Source organism: Semicossyphus pulcher, unplaced genomic scaffold (genome assembly GCF_022749685.1).
Source record: "Semicossyphus pulcher isolate SPU_LCO1_2020_fin unplaced genomic scaffold, fSemPul1.0.p SCAF_48, whole genome shotgun sequence".
Taxonomy (NCBI): domain Eukaryota; kingdom Metazoa; phylum Chordata; class Actinopteri; order Labriformes; family Labridae; genus Semicossyphus; species Semicossyphus pulcher.
Genome location: NW_027211724.1, coordinates 163,862 through 188,978, shown reverse-complemented (window position 1 = coordinate 188,978; position 25,117 = coordinate 163,862). Strand labels below are relative to the sequence as shown.

The 25,117-nt window shown below is 43.7% G+C and overlaps 1 protein-coding gene across 1 annotated transcript; it reads left to right on the top strand.

Moving 5' to 3' along the window:
* Positions 1-61: 61 nt before the first annotated feature.
* Positions 62-24,660, top strand: LOC138608272 (myosin-4-like). The gene is made up of 39 exons (XM_069680809.1): positions 62-265; positions 393-536; positions 963-1,119; positions 1,198-1,225; positions 1,350-1,458; positions 1,535-1,627; positions 1,697-1,760; positions 1,838-1,936; positions 2,020-2,123; positions 2,375-2,513; positions 4,199-4,317; positions 4,569-4,718; positions 4,804-4,974; positions 5,049-5,355; positions 5,477-5,550; positions 5,866-5,953; positions 6,031-6,148; positions 8,260-8,383; positions 8,491-8,627; positions 9,760-10,015; positions 10,093-10,335; positions 10,403-10,579; positions 10,653-10,798; positions 17,316-17,406; positions 17,493-17,882; positions 17,959-18,085; positions 18,297-18,415; positions 18,542-18,738; positions 18,847-19,030; positions 19,326-19,491; positions 19,573-19,697; positions 19,763-20,071; positions 20,250-20,453; positions 22,806-22,931; positions 23,010-23,180; positions 23,412-23,516; positions 23,658-23,753; positions 23,838-23,969; positions 24,072-24,660. The coding sequence occupies exons 1-38, from the start codon at positions 62-64 to the stop codon at positions 23,955-23,957; spliced, it is 5,781 nt and encodes a 1,926-aa protein (XP_069536910.1). The 3' UTR covers positions 23,958-23,969; positions 24,072-24,660.
* Positions 24,661-25,117: the final 457 nt, after the last annotated feature.

Below are 25,117 nucleotides of genomic sequence, written 5' to 3'. Positions count from 1 at the left end.
ATATAAAATATAAGACTTTAAAATCCACTGATGGATTTTCTGTGAGACTCAGGAGGTCAAAATGAGCTTGGATGGAGAGATGGCGATCTTCGGGCCGGCAGCTCAGTTCCTCCGTAAATCTGAGCGTGAGCGGACAGAAGCTCAGAGTCGCCCGTTTGACAGCAAGACGGCGTGCTTCATCAGCGACGACAAAGAGCTGTACGTGAAGGCCGAGATCCAAGAAAGGGAGGGCGGGAAGGTGACGGCCAAGATGCTGGATGACAGGGTGCGTGGAGGGTTATAGACCAGAGGTTTATCTTGTTAACATTTTGTTTTTCAAACCTTTAGTGTTCTAACTTCAGCCTCACGTTCAGTTTTATCTCACTCAGACTCTTTTATGGCTCTGTTTTCAGACTTTAACCATCAGGGAGGATCAAGTGTTTCCTATGAACCCTCCAAAGTTTGATAAGATTGAGGACATGGTGATGATGACGCACCTCCATGAACCTGCGGTGCTGTTTAACCTGAAGGAGAGATACGCAGCCTGGATGATTTATGTGAGTCTATAAATGAAATATAGAGTTACATATCAGAGGACCAGGGAGAGAAAAGGTTTAAATCCTCTGAAGAGAATCACGTCACACAAATTATTTTTATATCTTACCGTCTCATTAAAGCTGTAATGAATCAGTAAATATGTCAGGTCAAACTGAGCATTGAGAGGAAACGTGCTGATTTCAATTCTATTTCAACATCATAGAAACCACACAATGACCTTCATTTATAAACCACATACTGAGCTCTGCAGCTGGAAGCTCATCATTTTCTTCAACAGTTCATATGATCTCTAATATGATTTATCCTTTGGAGAAAATGAGAACAAATCCATCCATGATTGAGCATTTTATTCTGAAAGAAACCAACCAGTCAATATGGCTTCTAGCTAGTTAGCTAGCTAGCGTAGCTTAATGTTTCTCCTGCAGACGTACTCGGGGCTCTTCTGTGTGACGGTGAATCCGTATAAATGGCTGCCAGTCTACAACCCAGAGGTGGTGCGAGCGTACAGGGGGAAGAAGAGGATGGAGGTTCCTCCTCACATCTTTGCCCTGTCAGATAATGCCTACCAGTTCATGCTAACCGGTACGTTAGCGCCCAAAAAATCAATGCTAACCAAAAATTCTGACCCTTTCTCACATTGTGTCTCCATTCTGTCCTCAGATCGAGAAAACCAGTCAATTCTCATCACGTAAGTTCAGCTCAGAGTTTCTCTATTAAAAGATCGAACTGTTTAAAATACTAATTATATACAGTATATATATATACACACACACATACACATATATATATTGATATATATATTTATGTTTTAGTGGAGAATCTGGTGCAGGAAAGACCGTCAACACGAAACGAGTCATTCAGTATTTTGCGACAATTGCAGTTTCTGGAGACAAGAAGAAGGAGACGAACAGTAAAATGAAGGTGAAGCGACTTCCGTGTGTTTTTTACAGTGAAAATATGATTTTGTTCTGTTTTGAAATGTTTGCCGTTTGTTCAGGGGACTCTGGAGGATCAAATCATCCAGGCCAACCCTCTGCTGGAAGCTTTCGGGAACGCCAAGACAATGAGGAACGACAACTCCTCGAGATTTGTGAGTTCATTTCATTTAATCCACTATGGATTTATTAAAAAGACTCAAATGTTGTTTTTTGTTAAACAGGGAAAATTCATCCGGATCCACTTTGGCACCACTGGTAAACTGGCCTCTGCAGATATAGAAACATGTGAGTTCATGCACTATAGTAAAGAATAATGACAGGTATAAATGGTGTTTCATTAAAAACGATTTTGTTGGTGGTAGATCTGCTGGAGAAGTCAAGGGTGACGTTCCAGCTGGCAGCTGAGAGGAGTTATCACATCTTCTATCAGCTCACCTGCAACAAGAAGCCCGAACTGATCGGTAACACCTTCAATCACTTTGATTAATCACTTTAATTTCACTATCTTCATACACATATATTTGAGCTTAATTTCTCCCTTCAGATCTGCTTCTGATCACCACAAACCCGTACGACTTCTCCTTCATCAGTCAGGGCGAAATCAGCGTGAAGAGCATCGAGGACTCCGACGAGCTGATGGCCACAGACGTGAGTTAAACACACGGAGCTCCTTTGGTCTTTATTTGTATTTTTTAAAGATTTTTTTGGCCTTTATTTGAAGAGAGGACAGTGGATAGAGCCGGAAACAGGGAAGAGAGAGTGGGGATGACACGCGGCAAAGGGCCGAGGCCACGTTGAGGACTATAGCCTCTGTGTATGGATGCTGATCTAACCGCTCAGCCAAACCAGCGCGCTGTCTTTATTTTTATTTTTATCTTATGTTTTTATCTTTGACACAGGAGGCTTTCGATATCCTGGGCTTCACTAACGAAGAAAAAGTGTCCATCTACAAGCTGACGGGAGCAGTGATGCATTATGGGAACATGAAGTTCAAGCAGAAGCAGCGGGAGGAGCAGGCAGAGCCGGACGGCACCGAGGGTGAAGATCAACCTTTAAATGAATGCTGTTAATAAGTAAAGGAAGCGTTTTTAAAAGTTATAATATTTAGGTTTGTGCTTTGTCGCGTTGAGCTGTGCTCCGTCCTGCAGAGAGACTGATAACTAGGCCTTGAATTAGGAATCTTGGTTGTCGCCATCTTGTTTTTGGAGCCAGTAAAGACCACATTTAGAGGATAGGATGGAGCTGGAGGGCCAAGTTATGAGCTTATACCAGTGTTAGCTTAGTGCTAGCTGTACTGAAGAAGAGTTAACACCAGGAGCACCATAGATGATTTAAATGATTCGGTCATTATGTGTGATACGTTTCCCTCCTGCCCCGACTTTTCCTAAATACCTTTCCTGCACGTGCCTGCATCGTCACAATGATGTCATTACATTTAGAAGAATAGGTGAGTTTGGTTGTTGTTTTTCACCCTCAGCGACCCCCCTAGCTGCCCTGAGTGACGCTGTTGAGCGTTGGTACTTTGCATTGGTGTAATGGCCTGATAAGCGCACCGAGACAATGGCTCGGACATCGAAACTAATTATGCACACAAGCTCTTATAATCACTCAGGGAGCACAATAGAAGTAAACAATTGTAGGCGGTCTTATTATTTAGGAAAGGCTAAAAATGCTTTATAGATTCAGCTCAGGTGACTTGGAGATTATTCTGTGAGGAAATAGCAAGCCGACACTGCAGACAAAGCAGGATGAATGCAGGGGAGGCTTTGGAAATGCAACAGAACATGGAGTCTACAGGAGGGTCAGACATCGAACACCAAGACGCACAGATCCTTTGTCTGTTCTGAAGAGAATGGAGAGGGTGTGAGATGACACCGTGTGCACCGTGAGCACAGTGAGCACATTGCAGGTAGACTGAGAGAGAGCACACAGGGGGACAGTGGACTTTAGTCAATACACAACTTTTATAGTCCGACAAAAAGCGTGATTATTTTCACTTTCATTTCTGATTTTTTTATTGACACAAACGCTGAAATTGATGATGAGGGATGGAGAGACTTGACGGGCAGTGCTTAGTGATGTTCTTTTGTTAGACAAATGTGATCACCGGCGCCATCTTTTTGGATTATTTCTTTGACATGAGAAAGTGAAAATAACACATTTTACTCTGCTTAGAGCATCCCAGGTGCAACCTGTTATTAGAGCATCTGTGTGGCTGTGTTTGTGGGGGCTGGGTGAACGGTGTCCTTGCATGTACGAGATGTAAAGTGATGATGTAATCGGCGCATTGACGAGAACAAAAGGATACAGACGCTCTTGAGCGTCGGAGTATACCAAAGCAGTATCCCACAAACGCTTGGCAGTCCAAGTGTTATACTAGGAGGACCATTTTCTCATAGACTTCTATATAATCATATTTCTTTTACAACCAGTGGATGTGCCCCCTGCTGGTTATTAGCAAGAATGCAGGTTCAAGACATTTTTGCATTGGCTGCAGTTTGTCGTTGTGTGTGGACGTTTTTTATGACTGACAATGAAAAAAAGAGAAAATCCCCCCAAAAAATAAAATGTTGACTTTTAGAAGAACCACAGTAAAAACTGTCAGAGCGGCGCAGTTTGGGTCTCTGTTAGAGTCAGAAAGACACCTGTGATAACCAAAGAGAAAGAAACTGACATTGTTGTGGTTATTTACTTTAACTTTATAGTTTTTCTTTTTGTGTCAGAGGCTGATAAAGCTGCTTACCTGATGGGTATGAACTCTGCCGATCTGCTGAAAGCTCTGTGTTACCCCCGAGTGAAGGTCGGGAACGAGTACGTCACCAAAGGACAGAATGTGCAGCAGGTAAGACAAGAACAATGTATTTATCATATGTATTTATCATATAGACATGTATATAACGGCCGACCATCAGACGCTTGGTGTCGTGAACAAAGTGGACGTTGATCTTTTTTGGTGGGATGCTGGTTTATTAACTGCTGCTTCACAATATCTCAACAAAGTCACATCCTTTCTCAGTGATGACAAAAAGGAAAAAGGTTTGTGTGTTGACCAATAGGAGCACAGATCACTGGTCACCTGTAATCTCTCTGCAGGTTTATAACTCCATCGGCGCTCTCGCCAAATCTGTGTACGAGAAGATGTTTCTGTGGATGGTCGTACGAATCAACCAGCAGCTGGACACCAAACAGTCAAGACAGCATTTCATTGGCGTTCTCGACATCGCTGGGTTTGAGATCTTTGACGTGGGTGTCTAAAGTCTTTAGATCTTATTTTACCAGAGGCTTCAGAAATTCTGTATTTTATTTACACAAAATGTTTTTTCTTCAGTACAACAGCATGGAGCAGCTGTGCATTAATTTCACCAACGAGAAGCTGCAACAGTTTTTCAACCACCACATGTTTGTGTTGGAACAAGAAGAATACAAGAAAGAGGGAATCGACTGGGAGTTCATCGACTTTGGGATGGACTTAGCAGCCTGCATCGAGCTCATTGAAAAGGTATTTAAATATATAATGATATTAAGTGTTTCTGCTGCTGTAATGTTGTTAATTAAAACATGTTGTGTGTCCAGCCGATGGGCATCTTCTCCATCCTGGAGGAGGAGTGCATGTTCCCAAAATCCACCGACACGTCCTTTAAGAACAAACTGTACGACCAACACCTGGGGAAGAACAGCTGCTTCCTGAAGCCGAAGGTGGTCAAAGGTAAACCTGAAGCTCACTTCACATTGATGCATTATGCCGGCACAGTGGACTACAATATCAGCGGCTGGCTGGAAAAGAACAAAGACCCTCTGAGTGAGTCGGTGGTGCAGCTTTACCAGAAGTCCTCTGTCAAAATCCTCACCATGCTGTACGCCAGCTTCTCCGGGTCCGACGGTACGTTTGGGTTTAAACGATCATTCATCATTCATGTTTAAATATTGTATATTATACATGATTGATGAATGAATGATTAATCGTTACTTCCCGTCACATTGATGTGTCATTAAAGCAGAAGCTGCAGCAGGAGGAGCCAAAAAAGGAGCAAAGAAGAAAGGGGCATCTTTCCAAACTGTGTCAGCGCTGTTCAGGGTACGCTAATAACTGACGTTAGCCGAAACAGTAAGAGCAAAATACAAAACATAACCTCCAACATAGATGTCTGTACAAAACATCCTCACACATCAGAGCTATCAAACTCATTCTCTTTGGTCTATTTTAAATGTTAAACTGATCTGTTGGTCTGAACGCCCCAAAGTCTGAGAGGAACCAAACTTTAAATCCAACACGGATGAAAGACAACAGAAAAACTGAACTGTAAATCAAATGATAAACAGACACATACATGCGTGCTCTTGATTGTATTTTTTTTTCTGAGAATTTTATCGCTTCCTGATTTTCTCTCAGGAGAATCTCGGGAAGCTGATGACTAATCTGAGAACGACACATCCTCACTTCGTCCGCTGCCTGATTCCAAATGAGACCAAAACACCAGGTGGTTTTTATAATCCTCTCATTCTGTAAAACACTGTAAAACAACATGTACAAATAATGACTGCCTTTTTTTTGAAGGCTCCATGGAGAACTACCTCGTGATCCACCAGCTTCGCTGTAACGGCGTCCTGGAGGGAATCCGGATCTGCAGGAAAGGATTTCCCAGCAGGATCCTCTACGGAGATTTCAAACAGAGGTTATAAAGTTTCAGTTTAATATTCTGGGTGCTGGTTTAGCTCAGTTGGTAGAGCAGGTGCCCCACATGCAGAGGCCGCAGTCCTCGAAGCACTGATCGCAGGTTCAACTCTCAGTCTGCAGATCATTTGTGCATGTCTTCTCCCACCCTGTACTGCCCACATTTCCAGTCTCTCTTCTGTCATAGTGTTAGGACTCCATAGTTATAACGTTTAAAGTGAAATATTTCACAGGTTTAGCCTTCATACTAATAAACTTTCACAGTGTTTGGCCTCCATGGCTGCTTCTCATGTCTCTTAAATTGCATCCATGCATCCCTTACTATCGTCTTAGTCCCTCCCATCAGAGATGCATGGAGAGACGTGAGGAAACCAGGAGAGGAGAGAGGAAACCAGGAGAGACGTGAGGAAACCAGGAGAGGAGAGAGGAAACCAGGACAGGAGAGAGGAAACCAGGACAGGAGAGAGGAAACCAGGAGAGACGAGAGGAAACCAGGACAGGAGAGAGGAAACCAGGAGAGACGAGAGGAAACCAGGACAGGAGAGAGGAAACCAGGAGAGACGTGAGGAAACCAGGAGAGGAGAGAGGAAACCAGGACAGGAGAGAGGAAACCAGGAGAGGAGTGAGGAAACCAGGAGAGACGAGAGGAAACCAGGACAGGAGAGAGGAAACCAGGAGAGACGTGAGGAAACCAGGAGAGGAGAGAGGAAACCAGGACAGGAGAGAGGAAACCAGGAGAAGAGAGAGGAAACCAGGAGAGACGAGAGGAAACCAGGACAGGAGAGAGGAAACCAGGAGAGACGAGAGGAAACCAGGACAGGAGAGAGGAAACCAGGAGAGACGTGAGGAAACCAGGAGAGGAGAGAGGAAACCAGGAGAGACGTGAGGAAACCAGGAGAGGAGAGAGGAAACCAGGAGAGACGAGAGGAAACCAGGACAGGAGAGAGGAAACCAGGAGAGACGTGAGGAAACCAGGAGAGGAGAGAGGAAACCAGGAGAGACGAGAGGAAACCAGGACAGGAGAGAGGAAACCAGGAGAGACGTGAGGAAACCAGGAGGGGGATGCAGGTGCAGACCCAGGGGTGTCTCAAAGTTATCCCAGAGGGATAAAGACAAAGACAAAAGACAACGAAACTGTATAGAGCCGCTTCAGGCTTCCTTAATGAAATGAAGCACTAAAATGATTAACTAAATCATCGCTCAACCCAAAAGGCTGGAGTCACACAAATTCTCCAGCACCCCAAATTATTCCCTGGGAAACAGGGAACCACAAATACACACAAAGTTCTGAGTTGGTGTTTGCAGATACACCGACAACTAGAGAAGCCACATGGAGAACCTCTCACTACACCTCCCCACACCTGGGCTTAATCAAAGCCAATCAGTGCCACACACACCTGATTGCAGTGAGTTGATTCTTTCACCACTCTCACAGGGCGAGACGGAAGGTTGAGTGCCCTCACAGTCTCTCCCACGCTACAGGATAAAAAGTGTTCCTGACAGAGACTCTGCTGCTCTCTCTGACTTTAATTCATTCATAATAAAATCTTAAATAAAGGTTCAATTAAATTTAATAGAAATTAATCAGTTTTTGCTACTTTTGATTTTTAGACAATTAACAGATATTTTTATAAATGTTGACTCAGAAAATGATGATGAATGATCAATATTATACATTTCGTTCTTAACGATCCCAGGTTGTCAGATACCGACTCTTTACGTTGTTTATAGTCGGTTTCAAGGCGCCCTGTAAAGTCTGTTTTAAGGTCCGCTTCTTCCTCTCTACGTTTCACATCAGTCCGATCTGCTGCAGCGTCCAATCACTAACTGATCTGTAATAAGGGGGCGTGTCGGCCAGTAAAAGACTCCTGTGGAGGCTGCTCTCGTGTATCCTCGCTTATCGCTCCTCGGATCTCCCTCCTCTCTCCTCGCTCCTTGCTCCTCCGAGCAGCGATAAGAGCTTTGAGACGGTCCTCAATATGGCGGCTCCGGAACTACTTCCAGTTAAAGCGAAGAGCGAGGAGATATCAAATAAGAGACCTGAGATCCAGCCCGTAACAACCGAGTTTCACAGTGTTTGGCCTCCATACTAACTGTTACCACCCCCTGCAGGTACAGGATCCTGAATGCCAGTGCCGTTCCTGAGGGTCAGTTTGTGGACAACAAGAAAGCAGCAGAGAAACTTCTAGGCTCCATCGACATCGATCACACGCAGTACAAGTTTGGACACACAAAGGTTTGATTTTTTTAAGGAACAATGGTTAAACATAGAGAGACGGAGAGCGAAATGATCCATGCAGATTAATAAAATGGTCTGCTCAGATTAAGAATCTGTCATTTCAGGTGTTCTTTAAAGCGGGTCTTCTCGGCGCTCTGGAGGAGATGAGAGAAGAGCGGTTGGCTCAGGTTGTCACGTCGACTCAGGCTCAGTGTCGAGCTTTCCTCGTCCGGGTCGAGTTCCAGAAGATGATGGCCAGAAAGTAAAAATATTCACTGATTAATGTAAAAGTACACATGTCGGTGTGTAGAAATATTGCTTTAACATTAAATTACACTTTAAGAAAGTATTTAGTTAGAAACAACAGGCAGCTTTCTGATTGGGTACCAGAGGAGCGGTGCCACGAGGAACACATGCTACAGGTGAATAGAATAGAATACTCTATAGTCATAATACAAAGTACAACGAGATAAGGAGAGCAACCATGCACAGGTGAGAGGGGGAGGCCCAGGGTGGTCAGTTTGGTGATCAGAATGTCCGGGATCATTGTGTTGATTGGGTAAGGTTTAGGGTTAGGGTTAGGACAGGGGGGGATGACTGCTTGGGCCAGGAAGAGACTGAAGATGCTGGTGAAGATAGGTGTGAGCTGGTGGCACATGCTCTGAGCACCTTGCCAGGCACTCCATCTGGGCCGGCAGCCTTCCTGGGGTTCACTACCTCCCGTCATGCTCTTGTACAGAGAGTGAAGGGGTGCAGCATGCTGGTGGGGGCAGGGCTCGGGGGGAATGAGTGTTGCCGTGATGATTCAAAGTGAGCAAAGAAACAGTTCAGCTCCTCTTCCATTGATACACTCAAACCCCCTGTTGTCACGTCACCGCCCCTGTAGTTTGTGATGTGCTGTAAGCTGCCACTCCTGCCTTGAATTATTGCTGGAGTGATGGATCTGTTCTCCTCGTATGGTCTGCTTTGCCTTTTTTAATTCCTCTTTTCAGGTCAGCTCTGCAGAACCGTACAGAGCTCTGTCACCAGACGTGAAGGCAGAGTCGCGGGCCCTGAGGAGCTTGCGGACCTGGCTAGTCATCCAGGGTTTCTGGTTTGGGAAAACCCGAATGCTTTTATCCACAGTCACGATGCCACTGCAGAACTTGATGTATGCTCGTACAGTCACTGTGAATGTTTCTAAGTCCTGGTGTTCAAATAGAGTCCAACAATCGAGGAGCAGGTGAAAACAATAAGGGCGGGGCACACAAGCGGGAGAACACACACAGGCAGGAAGAAGGACAGGGCTGACTGACAAACAAAAACAGGAAGTGAAACTAAATAAATGAGCTGAAATGATAAACTGACAGACATCAACATGACAGAGTGAATTGATCCCAGTGCCGCTCTGACAGGGAGGCGATCTACACCATCCAGTATAACTTCCGCTCCTTCATGAACGTCAAACACTGGCCCTGGATGAAGCTGTACTTTAAACTGAAACCTCTGCTGAAGAGCGCTGAGGCAGAGAAAGAGATGGCTCAAATGAAGGAAGATTTCACAAAAGTCAAAGAAGATCTGAACAAATGTGAGAACAGACGCAGAGAGCTGGAGGAGAAGATGGTTTCCATCGTTCAGGAGAAGAACGACCTGCTGCTCCAGGTCCAGGCGGTGAGTTCATTATTTATTATTCATGATCATTAAAAGAAAATTATTATTATCTGTTTACCTGTAATTAACGTCATCAGGAGGCAGACAGCCTGCAGGATGCAGAGGAGAGGTGTGAAGGACTCATCAAAAGTAAGATCCAGCTGGAGGCGAAGCTGAAGGAGGTGATGGAGCGGCTGGAGGATGAGGAGGAGGTGAACGCCGAGCTGACAGCCAAGAAAAGGAAGCTGGAGGACGAGAGTGCGGAGCTGAAGAGAGACATCGACGACTTAGAGCTCACGTTAGCTAAAGTGGAGAAGGAGAAACACGCCACCGAAAACAAGGTAAAGAGTTCATGTTCATTTACTGTCATATGTACGGAGGAACTGTGAGTTTTTCTTTTGTGTTTAGGTGAAAAACTTGACTGAAGAGCTCATGAGTCAGGATGAAAACCTCAGCAAACTGTCAAAGGAGAAGAAAGCGCTGCAGGAGGCTCATCAGCAGACGTTAGACCACCTGCAGGCCGAGGAGGACAAACTCAATTCTGTTAGCAAGGCCAGGACCAAGCTGGAGCAGCAGGTGGACGAGGTGAGACACAGGTGCACAGAGTGTCACTGTGTTTAACATGTTATAAAGATGTTTAACACGTCTGTGCTCTCAGCTGGAAGCCTCTTTGGAACAAGAGAAGAAGGTCCGGATGGATCTGGAGCGAGCGAAGAGGAAGCTGGAAGGAGATCTGAAGCTGAGTCAGGAGTCCATCATGGATCTGGAGAACGAGAAGCAGCAGCTGGACGAGAGGATGAAGAAGTGAGTTCACTCTGAATAAAACAGGCTAACTTCATGTTAGCATGTTTATCTCAGCTTATTAAGGTTTCCTGTCTGACCATGGTTAAAACTAAAATATGTATTTGATGTAGGAATGTTCTTGATTAAAGGTTCAAGCTACCCATTATTTTCATATCAGTGGAAGAAAAGGCGGTCCTGATGAGTGATGAGCTGATGTCACCTGAATACATTTGTCAGTATGCAGACTTAAAGGTACATGTCTGAACACAGAGACGACAGCAGCATCAGAAAGTGTACAAAGTGTCTTTAGAAATCACAACAAAAGTTCCTGTGAAGAAGAGAACCAGAAAGTGTCCGAGCAGCCGGACTGCGTTTGTCCACTGTGGGGGGGCACAGAGAGAGCTCAGTGTTCAGCTGTCGATGGTCCTGATTCTACTTGAGGCCAAAACTACAGCATGGAAACGTTCAGGGTTCACGTCCTGCTGGTGACCTTTGAACCTCTGCCTGTCATATGAAGACAAAAACCTGCTGCGTCTGTAGCTCAGTGGTAGAGTTGGTTGTCTCTCAGTCGGTGGGTTGGTGGCAGAGCCATCGGGTAAGAAGATCTGATTGGAGATTGGCAGCTTCTGTCATATGTGTGTGTGAATGGGTGAATGTGACTTGTAGTTTAAAAGCGCTTTGAGTGGTCAGAAGACTAGAGATTGTAATTCATGTCGGCGTTAATGACTCCCGGTTACGTCAATCGGAAGTCACCAAAATTAATGTTGAGTCCGTGTGTGCATTTGCAAAGACAATGTCGGACTCCGTAGTTTTCTCTGGACCCCTGCCCAATCTGACGAGTGATGACATGTATAGCCGCATGTCATCATTCAACCGCTGGCTGTCGAGGTGGTGCCCAGCAAACGATGTGGGCTTCATAGATAACTGGCAGACATTCTGGGGAAAGCCTGGTCTTATCGGAAGAGACGGCATTCATCCCACTTTGGATGGTGCAGCTCTTTTGTCTCGTAATATGGCTAAGTTTGTTAGTCGTAAAACCTGACAAACCAGAGTTGAGACCAGGAGGCAGAGCTGTAGTCCTACACACTCCTCTGAGCTTCCCTGTGAGCAGTTTCCCAGCCACAATGTTCATGTTATAGAGACTGTGTCTGCCCCCCAACCCAGGCCTTTTATTACAGTTAATTCAAACTCAAATAAAAAAGGAGTAAATCAAAAATTTTTAATAAAAATTAAAACAACAACCAAAGTTATGCCAAAAAATATGAGAATTAAATGTGGTGTGTTAAATATCAGATCCCTGTCATCTAAAGCTCTATTAGTGAACGATCTGATATCAGATGATCATATTGATTTACTCTCTTTAACTGAGACTTGGCTGTGTCAGGAAGAATATGTCAGCTTCAATGAATCCACTCCTCCCAGTCATCTTAATACTCATATTCCTCGAGACACTGGTCGAGGTGGTGGAGTGGCAGCTATCTTCAGTTCTAGTCTTCTAATCAACCCTCGACCCAAACTTAGTTTCAGCTCTTTTGAAAGCCTTGTTCTGAGTTTTTCACACCCAGCTTGGAAAACTTTACAGCCTTTTTTATTTGTGATAGTATACCGCCCTCCTGGCGCATACTCTGATTTTCTAACTGAATTCTCAGAGTTTTTATCAGATTTAGTCCTGAGTTCAGATCAAATAATTATTGTAGGGGACTTCAATATTCATGTAGATGTTGATAATGATAGTCTTAGCATGGCATTTATGTCCCTTTTGGACTCTATTGGTTTCACTCAAAGTGTAAACCAGCCTACTCACCGCTTTAACCACACCCTCCACCTTGTTCTAGCTTATGGCCTTGAAACCGAAAACTTAATTGTCTTCCCACAAAATCCTCTTTTATCAGATCACTATTTAGTAACATTCGATGTCCTATTAACCGACTACTCTCCAGTTAACAAAAATGTACTCACAAGATGTTTGTCTGATAGGACTGTAGCTAAATTTAAGGAAACAATTCTTTACCACATCTGTTTACTACAGAAAGCTCTGATGCTAATGTTAGTCCCTCTCAGCTTGATCAGTTTGTTGATAGTCCTGCAGGTTTGCTGAGAAGTACTCTAGACTCGATTGCCCCCTTAAAAAAGAAGATTATTAAACGACAGAGGCTAGCTCCATGGTATGACTCAGAAACTCGTAACTTGAAGCAAATGTCGCGTAAATTTGAAAGAATGTGGCGATCCACCAAAACAGAAGAGTCTCGTTTACTCTGGCAAAATAGTCTTAATAAATACAGGAAGGCCCTACGGCATGCTCGAGGTGTCTACTACTCCTCCCTCATAGAAGAACATAAAAACAATCCCAGGTACCTTTTCAGCACTGTAGCCAGGCTGACAGAGAGTCACAGCTCCACTGAGCCAAGTATTCCTATAGGCCTCAGCAGTGATGATTTCATGAGCTTCTTTAATGACAAAATCCTAAAGATAAGAGACAAAATTTGTAACCTCCGGCCGTTAACTGGTGCAGATGTATCTTTGGAAACTGCTCAAAAACCTGATGTTTACACTGTTTTTCTCCAATTGACCTTCCTGAGCTAAATTCTCTGATATCTTCATCTAAACCATCAACCTGTCTTTTAGACCCGATTCCAACCAAGCTGCTTAAGGAAGTCTTTCCCTCAATTAGCACTTCTTTACTAGATATGATCAATATGTCTTTATCGACGGGCTATGTACCCCAGTCTTTTAAACTAGCTGTAATTAAGCCACTTCTTAAAAAGCCTACCCTAGATTCAGGCACCTTAGCTAACTATAGACCTATATCTAACCTTCCTTTTATCTCAAAGATCCTTGAGAAAGCAGTCGCTAATCAATTATGTGACTTTCTTCATAACAACAGTTTATTTGAGGACTTTCAGTCAGGATTTAGAGTCCACCATAGCACTGAGACAGCCCTTGTGCGAGTTTCAAATGATCTACTTACTGCTTCAGACAGAGGACTTCTCTCTGTACTCGTCCTGTTAGATCTTAGTGCCGCTTTCGACACGATAGACCATCACATCCTGTTACAGAGACTAGAACATTTAATTGGCATTACAGGATCTGCACTAAGTTGGTTTAAATCTTATCTATCAGATCGATCTCAGTTTGTTAATGTTCATGATGTGTCCTCTATGCAAACCAAAGTTAGTCATGGAGTTCCACAAGGTTCTGTGCTCGGACCGATTCTTTTTACCTTATATATGCTTCCTCTGGGTAATATCATGAGGAAACACTCCATTAATGTTCATTGTTATGCAGATGATACTCAATTATACTTATCTATGAAGCCAGACGAAACCAATCAGCTATCTAAACTAGAAGCATGCCTTAAGGACATAAAGACCTGGATGACTAGAAACTTTCTGCTACTTAATTCAGACAAAACTGAAGTTATTGTGCTCGGCCCAAAACACCTTAGAGACTCTTTCTCTAATGATATAGCTGCCCTAGATGGCATCAGCCTGGCATCCAGCACTACTGTTAGGAATCTGGGAGTTCTATTTGATCAGGATATGTCCTTCATCTCCCACATAAAACAAATATCAAGGACAGCCTTCTTTCATCTTCGCAACATAGCAAAAATCAGACACATCTTGTCTCAAAACGATGCAGAAAAACTAGTCCATGCATTCGTTACTTCCAGGTTGGATTATTGTAACTCGTTACTATCAGGCTGCCCTAATAAGTCACTAAAAACTCTGCAGCTGGTACAAAATGCTGCAGCACGTGTGCTGACAAGAACTAGGAAGAGAGATCACATCTCTCCTGTATTAGCCTCTCTGCACTGGCTTCCTGTAAAATATAGAATAGAATTTAAAATCCTTCTTCTTACTTACAAAGCTCTTAATGGTCAGGCACCATCATATCTTAAAGAGCTCATAGTGCCATATTACCCCTCTAGAACATTGCGCTCCCAGGATGCAGGCCTGCTTGTGGTACCTAAAGTCTCTAAGAGTAGTGTTGGAGGTAGAGCCTTCAATTACCAGGCCCCCCTCCTCTGGAACAATCTACCAGTCAAGGTCCGGGAGGCAGACACCCTCTCTTCTTTTAAGAGTAGACTTAAAACTTTCCTCTTTGATAAAGCTTATAGTTAGGGCTGGCTCAGGCTTGGACTAGCCCATAGTTATGCTGCTATAGGTTTAGACTGCCGGGGGGATCTGACACACCAAGCTTCTCTCTCTCTCTCTCTCTCTCTGACTCTCTGACTCTCTCTCTCTCTCTCTCTCTTCCTCTCTCTCTGACTCTCTCTCTCTATCTGTCATATTAATGCAGCTCATTAACTCTGTATTTTCTGGTCCCATTAACATTACTAACCACATATCTTCCCGGGAGTTCTTGTGCTCCCTTGTCTTGAAGGTTCCTGAGGATCGTTGCTGCAGACCACCTGCTGCTGTGGACCTGCTCGACTGCAACAACTACTAACATCAGCCTTCCCCATAGTATCATTATTGTTGCTGCTAATGCTAATAGTAGACCTGTTGACTTCAACTGTTACAATTACGATTACCTCAGCCTTTATCATTACTCTGCTTCTCTCGCTAATTTATTTATTTATTTATTTATTTAGCCAATCTTCACCCTAGTCTACCACTATTGGCATTGCAACCATAAGTATGTGTCTGTTGTTGTTCATGTAACAAGGACATATGTTGTTGTGGTAACAAGAACATATGTTGTTGTTGCTCTCTTTGCCTGTCTCTATCCTGCATCTCCTTCTATCCCATTTTCGGCCCATCCAGTCGAGGCAGATGGCTGTTCAACATGAGTCTGGTTCTGCTCGAGGTTTCTGCCTGTTAAAAGGAAGTTTTTCCTTGCCAATGTGCCGAATTGCTAAGTGCTACTCATGGTGGATTGATGTTGGGCCTCTCTTTGAATAACTTAACAAAGAGTCGGTCTAGACCTGCTCTTTCTGTAAAGTGTCTCGAGATAACCCTGGTTATGATTTGGCGCTATACAAATAAAATTTGATTGATTGATTGATGATGAGATGCGCGATATAAATGCAGTCCATTCACAATTATTATTATATTATATATATATATATATTTTTTTATGGGATAGCTATCCAAAATGGACCTTCGGCAGAAATGGCATTTGTTCATAATCACGGCCATCGTTTGGGTCATTCACCAAGCCCAAAGTCTGCAAGCAGCATGGCACATTTGAACGCACTTCCCGGCAACTTCTAGAGAACAATATGTTGCTTTACGATATGTGAAGAAGACGTGCTGCATTCAACTGTCGGCTGACGAGGAGAAGGGAGCACATACGCAGCATGTACAACGACATTCTAACATTCAAACTGTTAAACCGAAGACGACTCAGGTAAGCTTGATTTGTTAGGCCCAGGATGTGGGGCTGCTAAGAAAAGTTACTTTATTAGCAGGGTCCTTTTTTCAATAACAACAGCTCTGGTACATATATAACATATATAAATATAAATGTAGTTTTTAATTGAATTTGTCCAAAGAATATTCAACAAAACAGCTAAAGGCTTAAAACAACTGACTAAAGGCAAGGACAAAAAGTTTCACGTGTCAAGTTGAGAGACTTCAGCACCCGGCAGCACCGGACAGCGCCCAGCAGCAACACAATACATCCAAAATGACAAGTGCATTTCTTCTGCAGAATCCAACGACCGTGCATCGGTGATGTTTTGGACAAAACGGATATCACAACATCAGGAAGAAAATGAATAACGAGAAGAAGTGCAGGCGCAAACAGCCTGCCTGTTGACTGTGCGCACAGATCACAATCAGATCACATTTGTATTGTAAACAAAAATACATGCATCCCGCTTTGCATTAAATGTTACAGATTAAACGTATCACAATCTAAAGCAATGAAAATAACAGCCTATCTAAAGTGCAGCAGGTAGTGCCTGGTATACAACGCAGCTGGCTATGGGAGCCTGTTTAATCCAAAAATGTGCTCTGCTTCCAGCAGTCAGAACTAGGTCGGCTCTTACCCCAAACGAACCGCAGCAGAGTTTGTTTGGAACCTCTTCAAAGAGGTGTCGCTCCGGTTGTTTTGGTCCGCACCCTATTGCGATTGCGCTGTTCCCACCTGCCCAAACGAACCGCACCAAGGAGGTAGACGCTCCAGGGTTCGATTCAACCGAACTAAATAAGGCAGGTTTGAAAACACTCTCAGTTTACAGAACCAGTTCAGGACCAAACAGCAGACAGACTCAGGCAGAGAGCAGCAGCAGGGAGCATTTAGATATTTCAGTCAGGAGGCGTTAGAGACCAAAAACAGAGTGAGAGAAAGTTTAAATCTCCAGACTGAAAAAAGACTTCCAGTGTAAAGTTGTTGCACGTTCAACTTTGTTGTTTGTCGTGTTTCGTTGTCCACAAGTGTCCAAAAATGATCTAATGTTAGTGTCATTGAGAAAACTGTGCAGATTAAAGTCCAAAAATACCTCAGTTATCTGAAGAGAATCACACTTTGCAGACTGAAAGAAACAGATGAATCAGTGAGGGATTTAAATACAGGACGTTTTATTTTGTAGGAAAGACTTTGAGTCGTCTCAGCTGCAGTCGAAGGTGGAGGACGAACAGGCTCTGAGTGTTCAGCTGCAGAAGAAAATCAAAGAGCTGCAGGTGAGGAATCACTCACAGGTTCAGTTTGAGTTGACTAAGTTTTATTTATTAATTGATGTTTTCTTCTCTCTGATTTTTGTCTGCAGGCTCGGATCGAGGAGCTGGAGGAGGAAATCGAGGCGGAGCGCTCTGCTCGGGCTAAAGTAGAGAAGCAGCGATGTGACCTCTCCCGAGAACTGGAGGAGGCGAGCGAGCGTCTGGAGGAGGCCGGAGGAGCAACCGCCGCTCAAGTGGAGATGAACAAGAAGAGGGAGGTGGAGTTTCTCAAACTCCGCAGAGAGCTGGAGGAGAGCTCGCTGCAGCACGAGGCAACGTCGGCTGCGCTGAGGAAAAAACACGCCGACAGCGCAGCAGAGCTCGGAGAACAGCTCGACAACATCCAGAGAGTCCGACAGAAACTGGAGAAAGAGAAGAGCGAGATGAGGCTGGAGATGGATGACTTAGCCAGCAACATGGAGAGCACGGCCAAGGCAAAGGTCCGTCATTAAATCCCTTTTATCCTCAGGTCCATTTAAAGACATCATAACTTCATTTTCTCTTTTTAATTTAAAGATTAATTTAGAGAAAATGTGCCGCTCGCTGGAAGATCAACTGAACGAGGTGAAAAGCAAAGAGGACGAGCATCAGAGGCTCATCAACGACCTCTCCAGTCAGAAAGCTCGACTGCAGACGGAAAGCGGTGAGAAATATTTAATCACTTCTGAGAATCGAACCGGCAGTCACTAACAGACTACTGTCAGAGAGGGGGGAGGCTTTCTTTTACTCTGATAGCTGAGCATTAACTCAAAACATCTTCACCACAAAAACTAAATCTTTCATCTCTCCCCTCATTATTTGTCCTTACACCTGTTTCTGGTACACCTTCCTGACTCTTCTGTACAAACACTCAGCTGAAATGTCTCGTCAGCTTGAAGAAAAAGAATCTTTAATGTCTCAGCTGACTCGAGGAAAACAAGCTTTCATTCAGCAAATCGAGGAGCTGAAGAGACTCCACGAGGAGGAGGGCAAGGTGAGCTCTGACAGAAGAACGAGCATGATGAGGTGTATTTAATACTATAATGATGATGAGGTCTAATGAGATGATTCTGGTGTTTTAATTGTCAGGATTTACTGAAGTGTTTCTGCTTCTTTTCAGGCTAAGAGTGCACTGGCTCATGCTCTGCAGGCATCTCGTCATGACTGTGAGCTGCTCAGAGAGCAGTACGAGGAGGAGCAGGAGGCCAAAGCTGAGCTACATCGCTGCCTGTCCAAAGCCAACAGCGACGTGTCTCAGTGGAGGAACAAATACGAGACAGACGCCATCCAACGCACCGAAGAGCTGGAGGAGGCAAAGTGAGAGAAACTCATCGCAGGCTCAAACAGGAAGAATATTGAATGGTTTTATTATTTTCAAAATAAATACAGGAAGTAATGTGGTCTCATGACATCTGCCCCCTGCAGGAAGAAGCTGGCACTGCGTCTGCAGGAAGCAGAGGAAGCGGTGGAGGCTGTGAACTCCAAGTGTTCGTCTCTGGAGAAGACAAAGCAGCGACTGCAGGGGGAGGTGGAGGATCTGATGATGGATGTGGAGAGATCAAACGCTGCTGCTGCTGCGCTTGACAAGAAGCAGAGGAACTTCGACAAGGTTTAATCTTCATGTGTTAATAACAGACTTAAATGATAGTTAATTTTTAATTTATAACATGTCGTTTAAGTGTTTGTGTCCACAGAGTGTTTTTGTCTGACAGAAAAGTTTCGCTTCTTTCATGATTCGATGTTGAAGCGACTTAAAGAAACCTCCGAACTCACCTGCTCAGATTCAGGTTTAAGACTATGAGGAGCATCAGAGCAACCTGGAATCAATAAATCTAACTAATGACAAATATTAAAAGTATTTGTAGTCATCAGTTTAAAACGTTGAGCTGTATTACTTCCTGCAGGTTTTATCTGAGTGGAAACAGAAATATGAGGAGGGTCAGGCGGAGCTGGAGTCGGCTATTAAAGAAGCTCGAGGTTTGGGAACTGAGAACTTTAAGATGAAAAACGCCTTCGAAGAATGTCTGGAACAACTGGAGACGCTAAAACGAGAGAATAAAAACCTGCAGCGTACGTCATCGCCCCCTCTGGATATAATCATGTTCAGTCGTGTTTTAAAAAAATTAAACCTATCACGCTCTCTGTTTTCAGAGGAAATTATGGATCTGACCGAGCAGCTGGGGGAAACAGGAAAAACCATCCACGAGCTGGAGAAATCCAAGAAACAGGCCGAGCAGGAGAAACTGGAAGCTCAGACATCTCTGGAGGAGGCAGAGGTAAAAATAAGTATAATAATTAACATTTTAACATCTTTAGAGACTAAGTTAAGCTCTGCTCTCAGGCGTCCCTGGAGCATGAGGAGTCAAAGATTCTGAGAGTCCAGCTGGAGCTGAACCAGGTGAAATCTGAGGTCGACAAGAAGGTTGCTGAGAAAGATGAAGAGATGGAGCAGCTGAAGAAAAACAGTCAGAGAATCGTCGACACGATGCAGACGACGCTGGACTCTGAGGTGCGCAGCAGGAACGACGCTCTGAGGGTGAAGAAGAAGATGGAGGGAGACCTGAATGAGATGGAGATCCAGCTGAGCCACGCCAACAGACAGGCGGCAGAGTCCCAGAAACAGCTGAGGAACATCCAGGTCCAGCTCAAGGTACAAGTACAGAAAAACATAATATTTAAAAGGTACAATACATAAACAGATAAAATATATAAAAAATGAAGGACATTAAAGACGTTCAGGTCCAGCTGAAGGTGTAACAATGAAAGAGGGACATAGACAGTGTTTCTCAGTGAACGCGTGGAGCAGAAACTTGTCCATCCACTAACAGGAAGTTCAGATCCACCTGGATGACGCCCTGAGAGGCAGCGAAGACATGAAGGAGCAGGTGACGCTGTCCGAGAGAAGGAGTAACCTCCTGCAGGCGGAGATGGAGGAGGTGCGAGGAGCTCTGGAGCAAACAGAGAGGAGCAGAAAGTTAGCGGAGCAAGAGTTGCTTGATGCCAGCGAGAGGCTGCAGCTGCTGCACTCACAGGTAAAAACACCTGCATTTATTCATCATCTTTCATCTTTCATATTTAAAGGAGAAAATGTATCAATATACAGGAGTGTGCAGAAGTTTCAGGCAGGTGTGACAAAATGCTGTAAACTCAGAATGCTCTCAAACATGGAAGTGTTCATAGTTTATTTTCATCAATGAACAAAATGCAGTGAATGAACAGAAGAGAAATCTAAATCAGATCAATATTTGGTGTGACCACCCTTTGCCTTCTAAACAGCATCAATTCTTCTCGGTACACTTGCACACAGTTTCTGAAGGAACTCGGCTGGTAGGTTGTTCCAAACATGTTGGAGAACTAACCACAGATCTTCTGTGGATGTAGGCTTCCTCAGATCCTTCTGTCTCTTCATGTCATCCCAGACAGACTCCATGATGTTGAGATCAGGGCTCTGTGGGGGCCATACCATCACTTCAAGGACTTCTTGTTCTTCTTCACGCTGAAGATAGTTCTTCATGACATTGGCTGCATGTTTGGGGTCGTCGTCCTGCTGCAGAATACATGTGGGGCCAATCATACGCCTCCCTGATGGTAGTGCATGATGGATAAGTATCTGCCTGTATTTCTCAGCATTGAGGACACCATTAATCCTGACCAAATCTCCGACTCCATTTGCAGAAATGCAGCCCCAAACTTGAAGGAACCTCCAGCATGCTTCACTGTTGCCTGCAGACACTCATTATCGTAGCGCTCTCCAGCCCTTCGGCGAACAAACTGCCTTCTGCTGCAGCCAAATATTTCACATTGTGACTCATCAGTCCAGAGCACCTGCTGCCATTTCTCTGCAGCCCAGTTCCTATGTTTCCGTGCATCGCTGAGTGGCTTGGCCTTGTTTCCATGTCGGAGGCTTTTTGGCTGCAGCTCTTCCATGAAGACCACTTGTGGCCAGCCTTCTCCGGACAGTTGATGGGTGTACCTGGGTCCCACTGGTTTCTGCCTGTTCTGAGCTGATGGCACTGCTGGACATCTTCCCATTTGGAAGGGAAATAAGCTCGATGTGTTTTTCATCTGCTGCACTAAGTTTCCTCGGCCGACCACTGCGTCTACGATCCTCAACGTCGCCCGTTTCTTTGTGCTTCTTCCAAAGAGCTTGAACAGCACATCTTGAAACCCCAGTGTGCTTTGAAATCTTTGTCTGGGAGAGACCTTGCTGATGCAGTATAACTACCTTGTGTCTTGTTGCTGTGCTCAGTCTTGCCATGGTGTCTGACCTGTGACATGAAACTGTCTTCCACAGCCTCACCTTGGTAGCAGAGTTTGGCTGTTCCTCAGCCAGTTTTAAGCCTCCTACACAGCTGTTTCTGTTTCACTTAATGACTGTGTTTCAACCTACATGTGACACTGATGATCATTAGCACCTGTCTGGTACAATTGGTTGATGTGCAAGGTATTGATGCTGGTTTGAAAGCAAAGCGTAGTAACACCAGATATTGATTTGATTTAGGTTTCTCTTTTGTTCGCTCACTGATCGTTTTGTAAGTTGATAAAAAAATAAACAATTATTATTTATATTTTTGAAGGCATTCTTAGTTTACAGCATTTTTTCAACCCTGCCTAAAACCTTTGCACAGTACTGAGTATATCTGACTGACTTGATGCTCATGCTGAGCTCTGTGAAGCCTTTCAGCTCATCGCTTTGGTTTTTGGCCCTTAAACTTTGCTGTTTGTATATTGTAGGGTTACAGCATAAGAATGCTTAAAACAGAGTTAATACTGAACACAGTGAAGTCATCAGAGAAACAGAGTGATAGCTTATATTCTGTATCTCAGGAGGAGATGGAGACCAAACACAGAGCTAACAGAGAGAATAAAGAAGTGATATTCCTCATGACTGTGAGTGCTAATTAAGCTGCTAACAGACATCTGTTATCATGGAGATCATAATGTATGTTCACAGCTTGTTGCTCTGCTGCCCTCTAGTGGACATAAAGCTCAGTTAATACAATCTCAGAGTTCTTCTGATGACAAACAGATTTTATGAGATGATAATGAAAATAGACTGAACTCCAAAACGTTTGTTCGGCGTAAAGAAATCATGATTTCACACGGACAGAGCGTCTGCCACAAAAATATATACATGAACAGATGGTTGTTCCACTTTAACCTGAAAAGAACCAATCAGAGCTCAGAGAGCCAGGTGTTAAATCTCCTTCTATTCAGACTCTGTGATATCATCATTCACCTGAATCATTACCTTTTTTTCAGGGACTTAAGGTCAATTGAACAGTTTTTATGTTTCTGTTACTGAAAACATTTTTTATATTCTTATATATATTTATGTGATTTATATCAAATGCATATTAATGTTATAATCTGCTGTGTAACAGAACAGCAGTCTGCTGAACGGGCGTAAGAAGCTGGAGGCCGACCTGTCGAGCGCTCAGGCTGAGATGGACGACAGCGTTCAGGCAGCGAGGAATGCTGAGGAGAAAGCAAAGAAGGCTGTCACTGATGTATGAGAAATGTATCTTTCCAGATCACATTTTATTTCATGCACAAACAGACTCCAGTTAATGTGGGTTTAATCACAGGCGGCCATGATGGCTGAGGAGCTGAAGAAGGAGCAGGACACCTGCGCTCACCTGGAGAGGATGAAGAAGAACCTGGAAGTGACGGTGAAGGACCTGCAGCAGCGTCTGGATGAGGCAGAGCAGCTCGCCATGAAGGGCGGGAAGAAGCAGCTGCAGAAACTGGAGGCTCGGGTGACGAGTTGTTCTTTAAATACTGATAATTCATTAACGATTCAGTTTTTGTGGTTCTGTTTGAGAAAGTGTGTTTAAGTGTATTTATTTATTTAATCTTTTATTCTAAAACTGCTCTCATAGAGGGAATTACAAGTTTTATCTTCAAAATGAACTTTTTCTCTTGAATTAATAATATTAATAATAATAATAATAATAATAGATATAATAATAATAAACCTTTGACTTCAGGTTCGCGAGCTGGAGAATGAGCTGGAAGCTGAGCAGAGACACGGATCAGATGCTGTGAAAGGAGCTCGTAAACTCCAGCGACGGATCAAGGAGCTCACCTATCAAGTAAACTGTCTCACATGTGATTCATTTTGAAGGAAAATAGCATCTTCCTCTTTCACGATCTATCTCTGCAGGGATCCTTTCTGTAATGTTGTCATTTAGAAGAACCTTCTGAGTCCTCATAATTTCTTGTCATCACTTCAGTCTGATGAAGACAAGAAGAATATGATGAGGCTGCAGGAGCTGGTGGACAAACTGCAGCTGAAGGTCAAAGCGTACAAGAGGCAGGCGGAGGAGGCCGTGAGTCACTTTATATCTGTTTAAAAATGTATATTATTGTTATTATTATTATAATACATTCATCATATATTACCTGTGTGGCAGGAGGAGCAAGCCAACACTCACCTGGCGAAGCTGAGGAAGGTGCAACACGAGCTGGAGGAGGCCGAGGAGCGAGCCGACATCGCCGAGTCTCAGATTAACAAGATGAAGGTTAAGAGTTGAGACCTGAACAAGGTGAGTCACCTATCAACTCACCTGTCAAGTCACATATCCAGTCCTACTGATCCTTACTGACGCTCATTAAATCTTTACTGGTTTCATACTTCTTATTTTCAGAATAAAGACAGTGGAGAATAATGTCTGGTTTCCACGATGACCATAACGTCTGCAGCGTGTGTGTGTGTGTTAGTGAACAACATGCTCTTAACTTTATTAAACTTTAACTTTATTTATCTCTGTGTTTAAAGCCATTATGTGCAGGTGGGATCTTTGAATTATTTCAATAACTGAAGTGTTGTTAGTGAAATAAAAGTGTGTCAGAGAGAAACAGGCAAAGCTTTCAATGTCAGAAGAACAAATCAAGATTGACAAGATCATTTATTGAATTCAACCTCAAACCAAACGATACAAAGTCCATCATCAAAACATGATGGAGGTGTTTCATTAGACAGCTGAAGCTAAGCTATGCTAGGCCTGCTTTGACCTCTGTTAGCTGAAGCTAAGCTATGCTAGGCCTGCTTTGACCTCTGTTAGCTGAAGCTAAGCTATGCTAGGCCTGCTTTTTGCTTTTTTAAAATGCAATTATTGTGTTTTAATATGAAACAAACACTAGAGGACACCAAAGCAGAAACATGAACTTCAATCAATCAATCAAATTTTATTTGTATAGCGCCAAATCATAACCAGAGTTATCTCGAGACACTTTACAGAAAGAGCAGGTCTAGACCGACTCTTTGTTAAGTTATTTAAAGAGAGGCCCAACATGAATCCACCATGAGTAGCACTTAGCAATTCGGCACATTGGCAGAAAAACTTCCTTTTAACAGGCAGAAACCTCGAGCAGAACCAGACTCATGTTGAACAGCCATCTGCCTCGACTGGATGGGCCGAAAATGGGACAGAAGGAGATGCAGGATAGAGACAGGCAAAGAGAGCAACAACAACATATGTTCTTGTTACCACAACAACATATGTCCTTGTTACATGAACAACAACAGACACATACTTATGGTTACAATGCCAATAATAGTGGTAGACTAGGGTGAAGATTGGCTAAATAAATAAATAAATAAATAAATTAGCGAGAGAAGCAGAGTAAGGTTAAAGGCTGAGGTAATCGTAATTGTAACTTGTCCACATAGTGGCTTTAAATAAGAAGAGAT

Excerpts from the sequence above, each read along its gene's own strand:
- LOC138608272 (XM_069680809.1), top strand. The coding sequence starts at position 62 with ATGAGCTTGGATGGAGAGATGGCGATCTTCGGGCCGGCAGCTCAGTTC. Across the intron at positions 1,628-1,696 it reads ACGACAACTCCTCGAGATTT|GGAAAATTCATCCGGATCCA; the intron begins GTGAGTTCATTT and ends TTTGTTAAACAG. Across the intron at positions 6,149-8,259 it reads TACGGAGATTTCAAACAGAG|GTACAGGATCCTGAATGCCA; the intron begins GTTATAAAGTTT and ends CACCCCCTGCAG.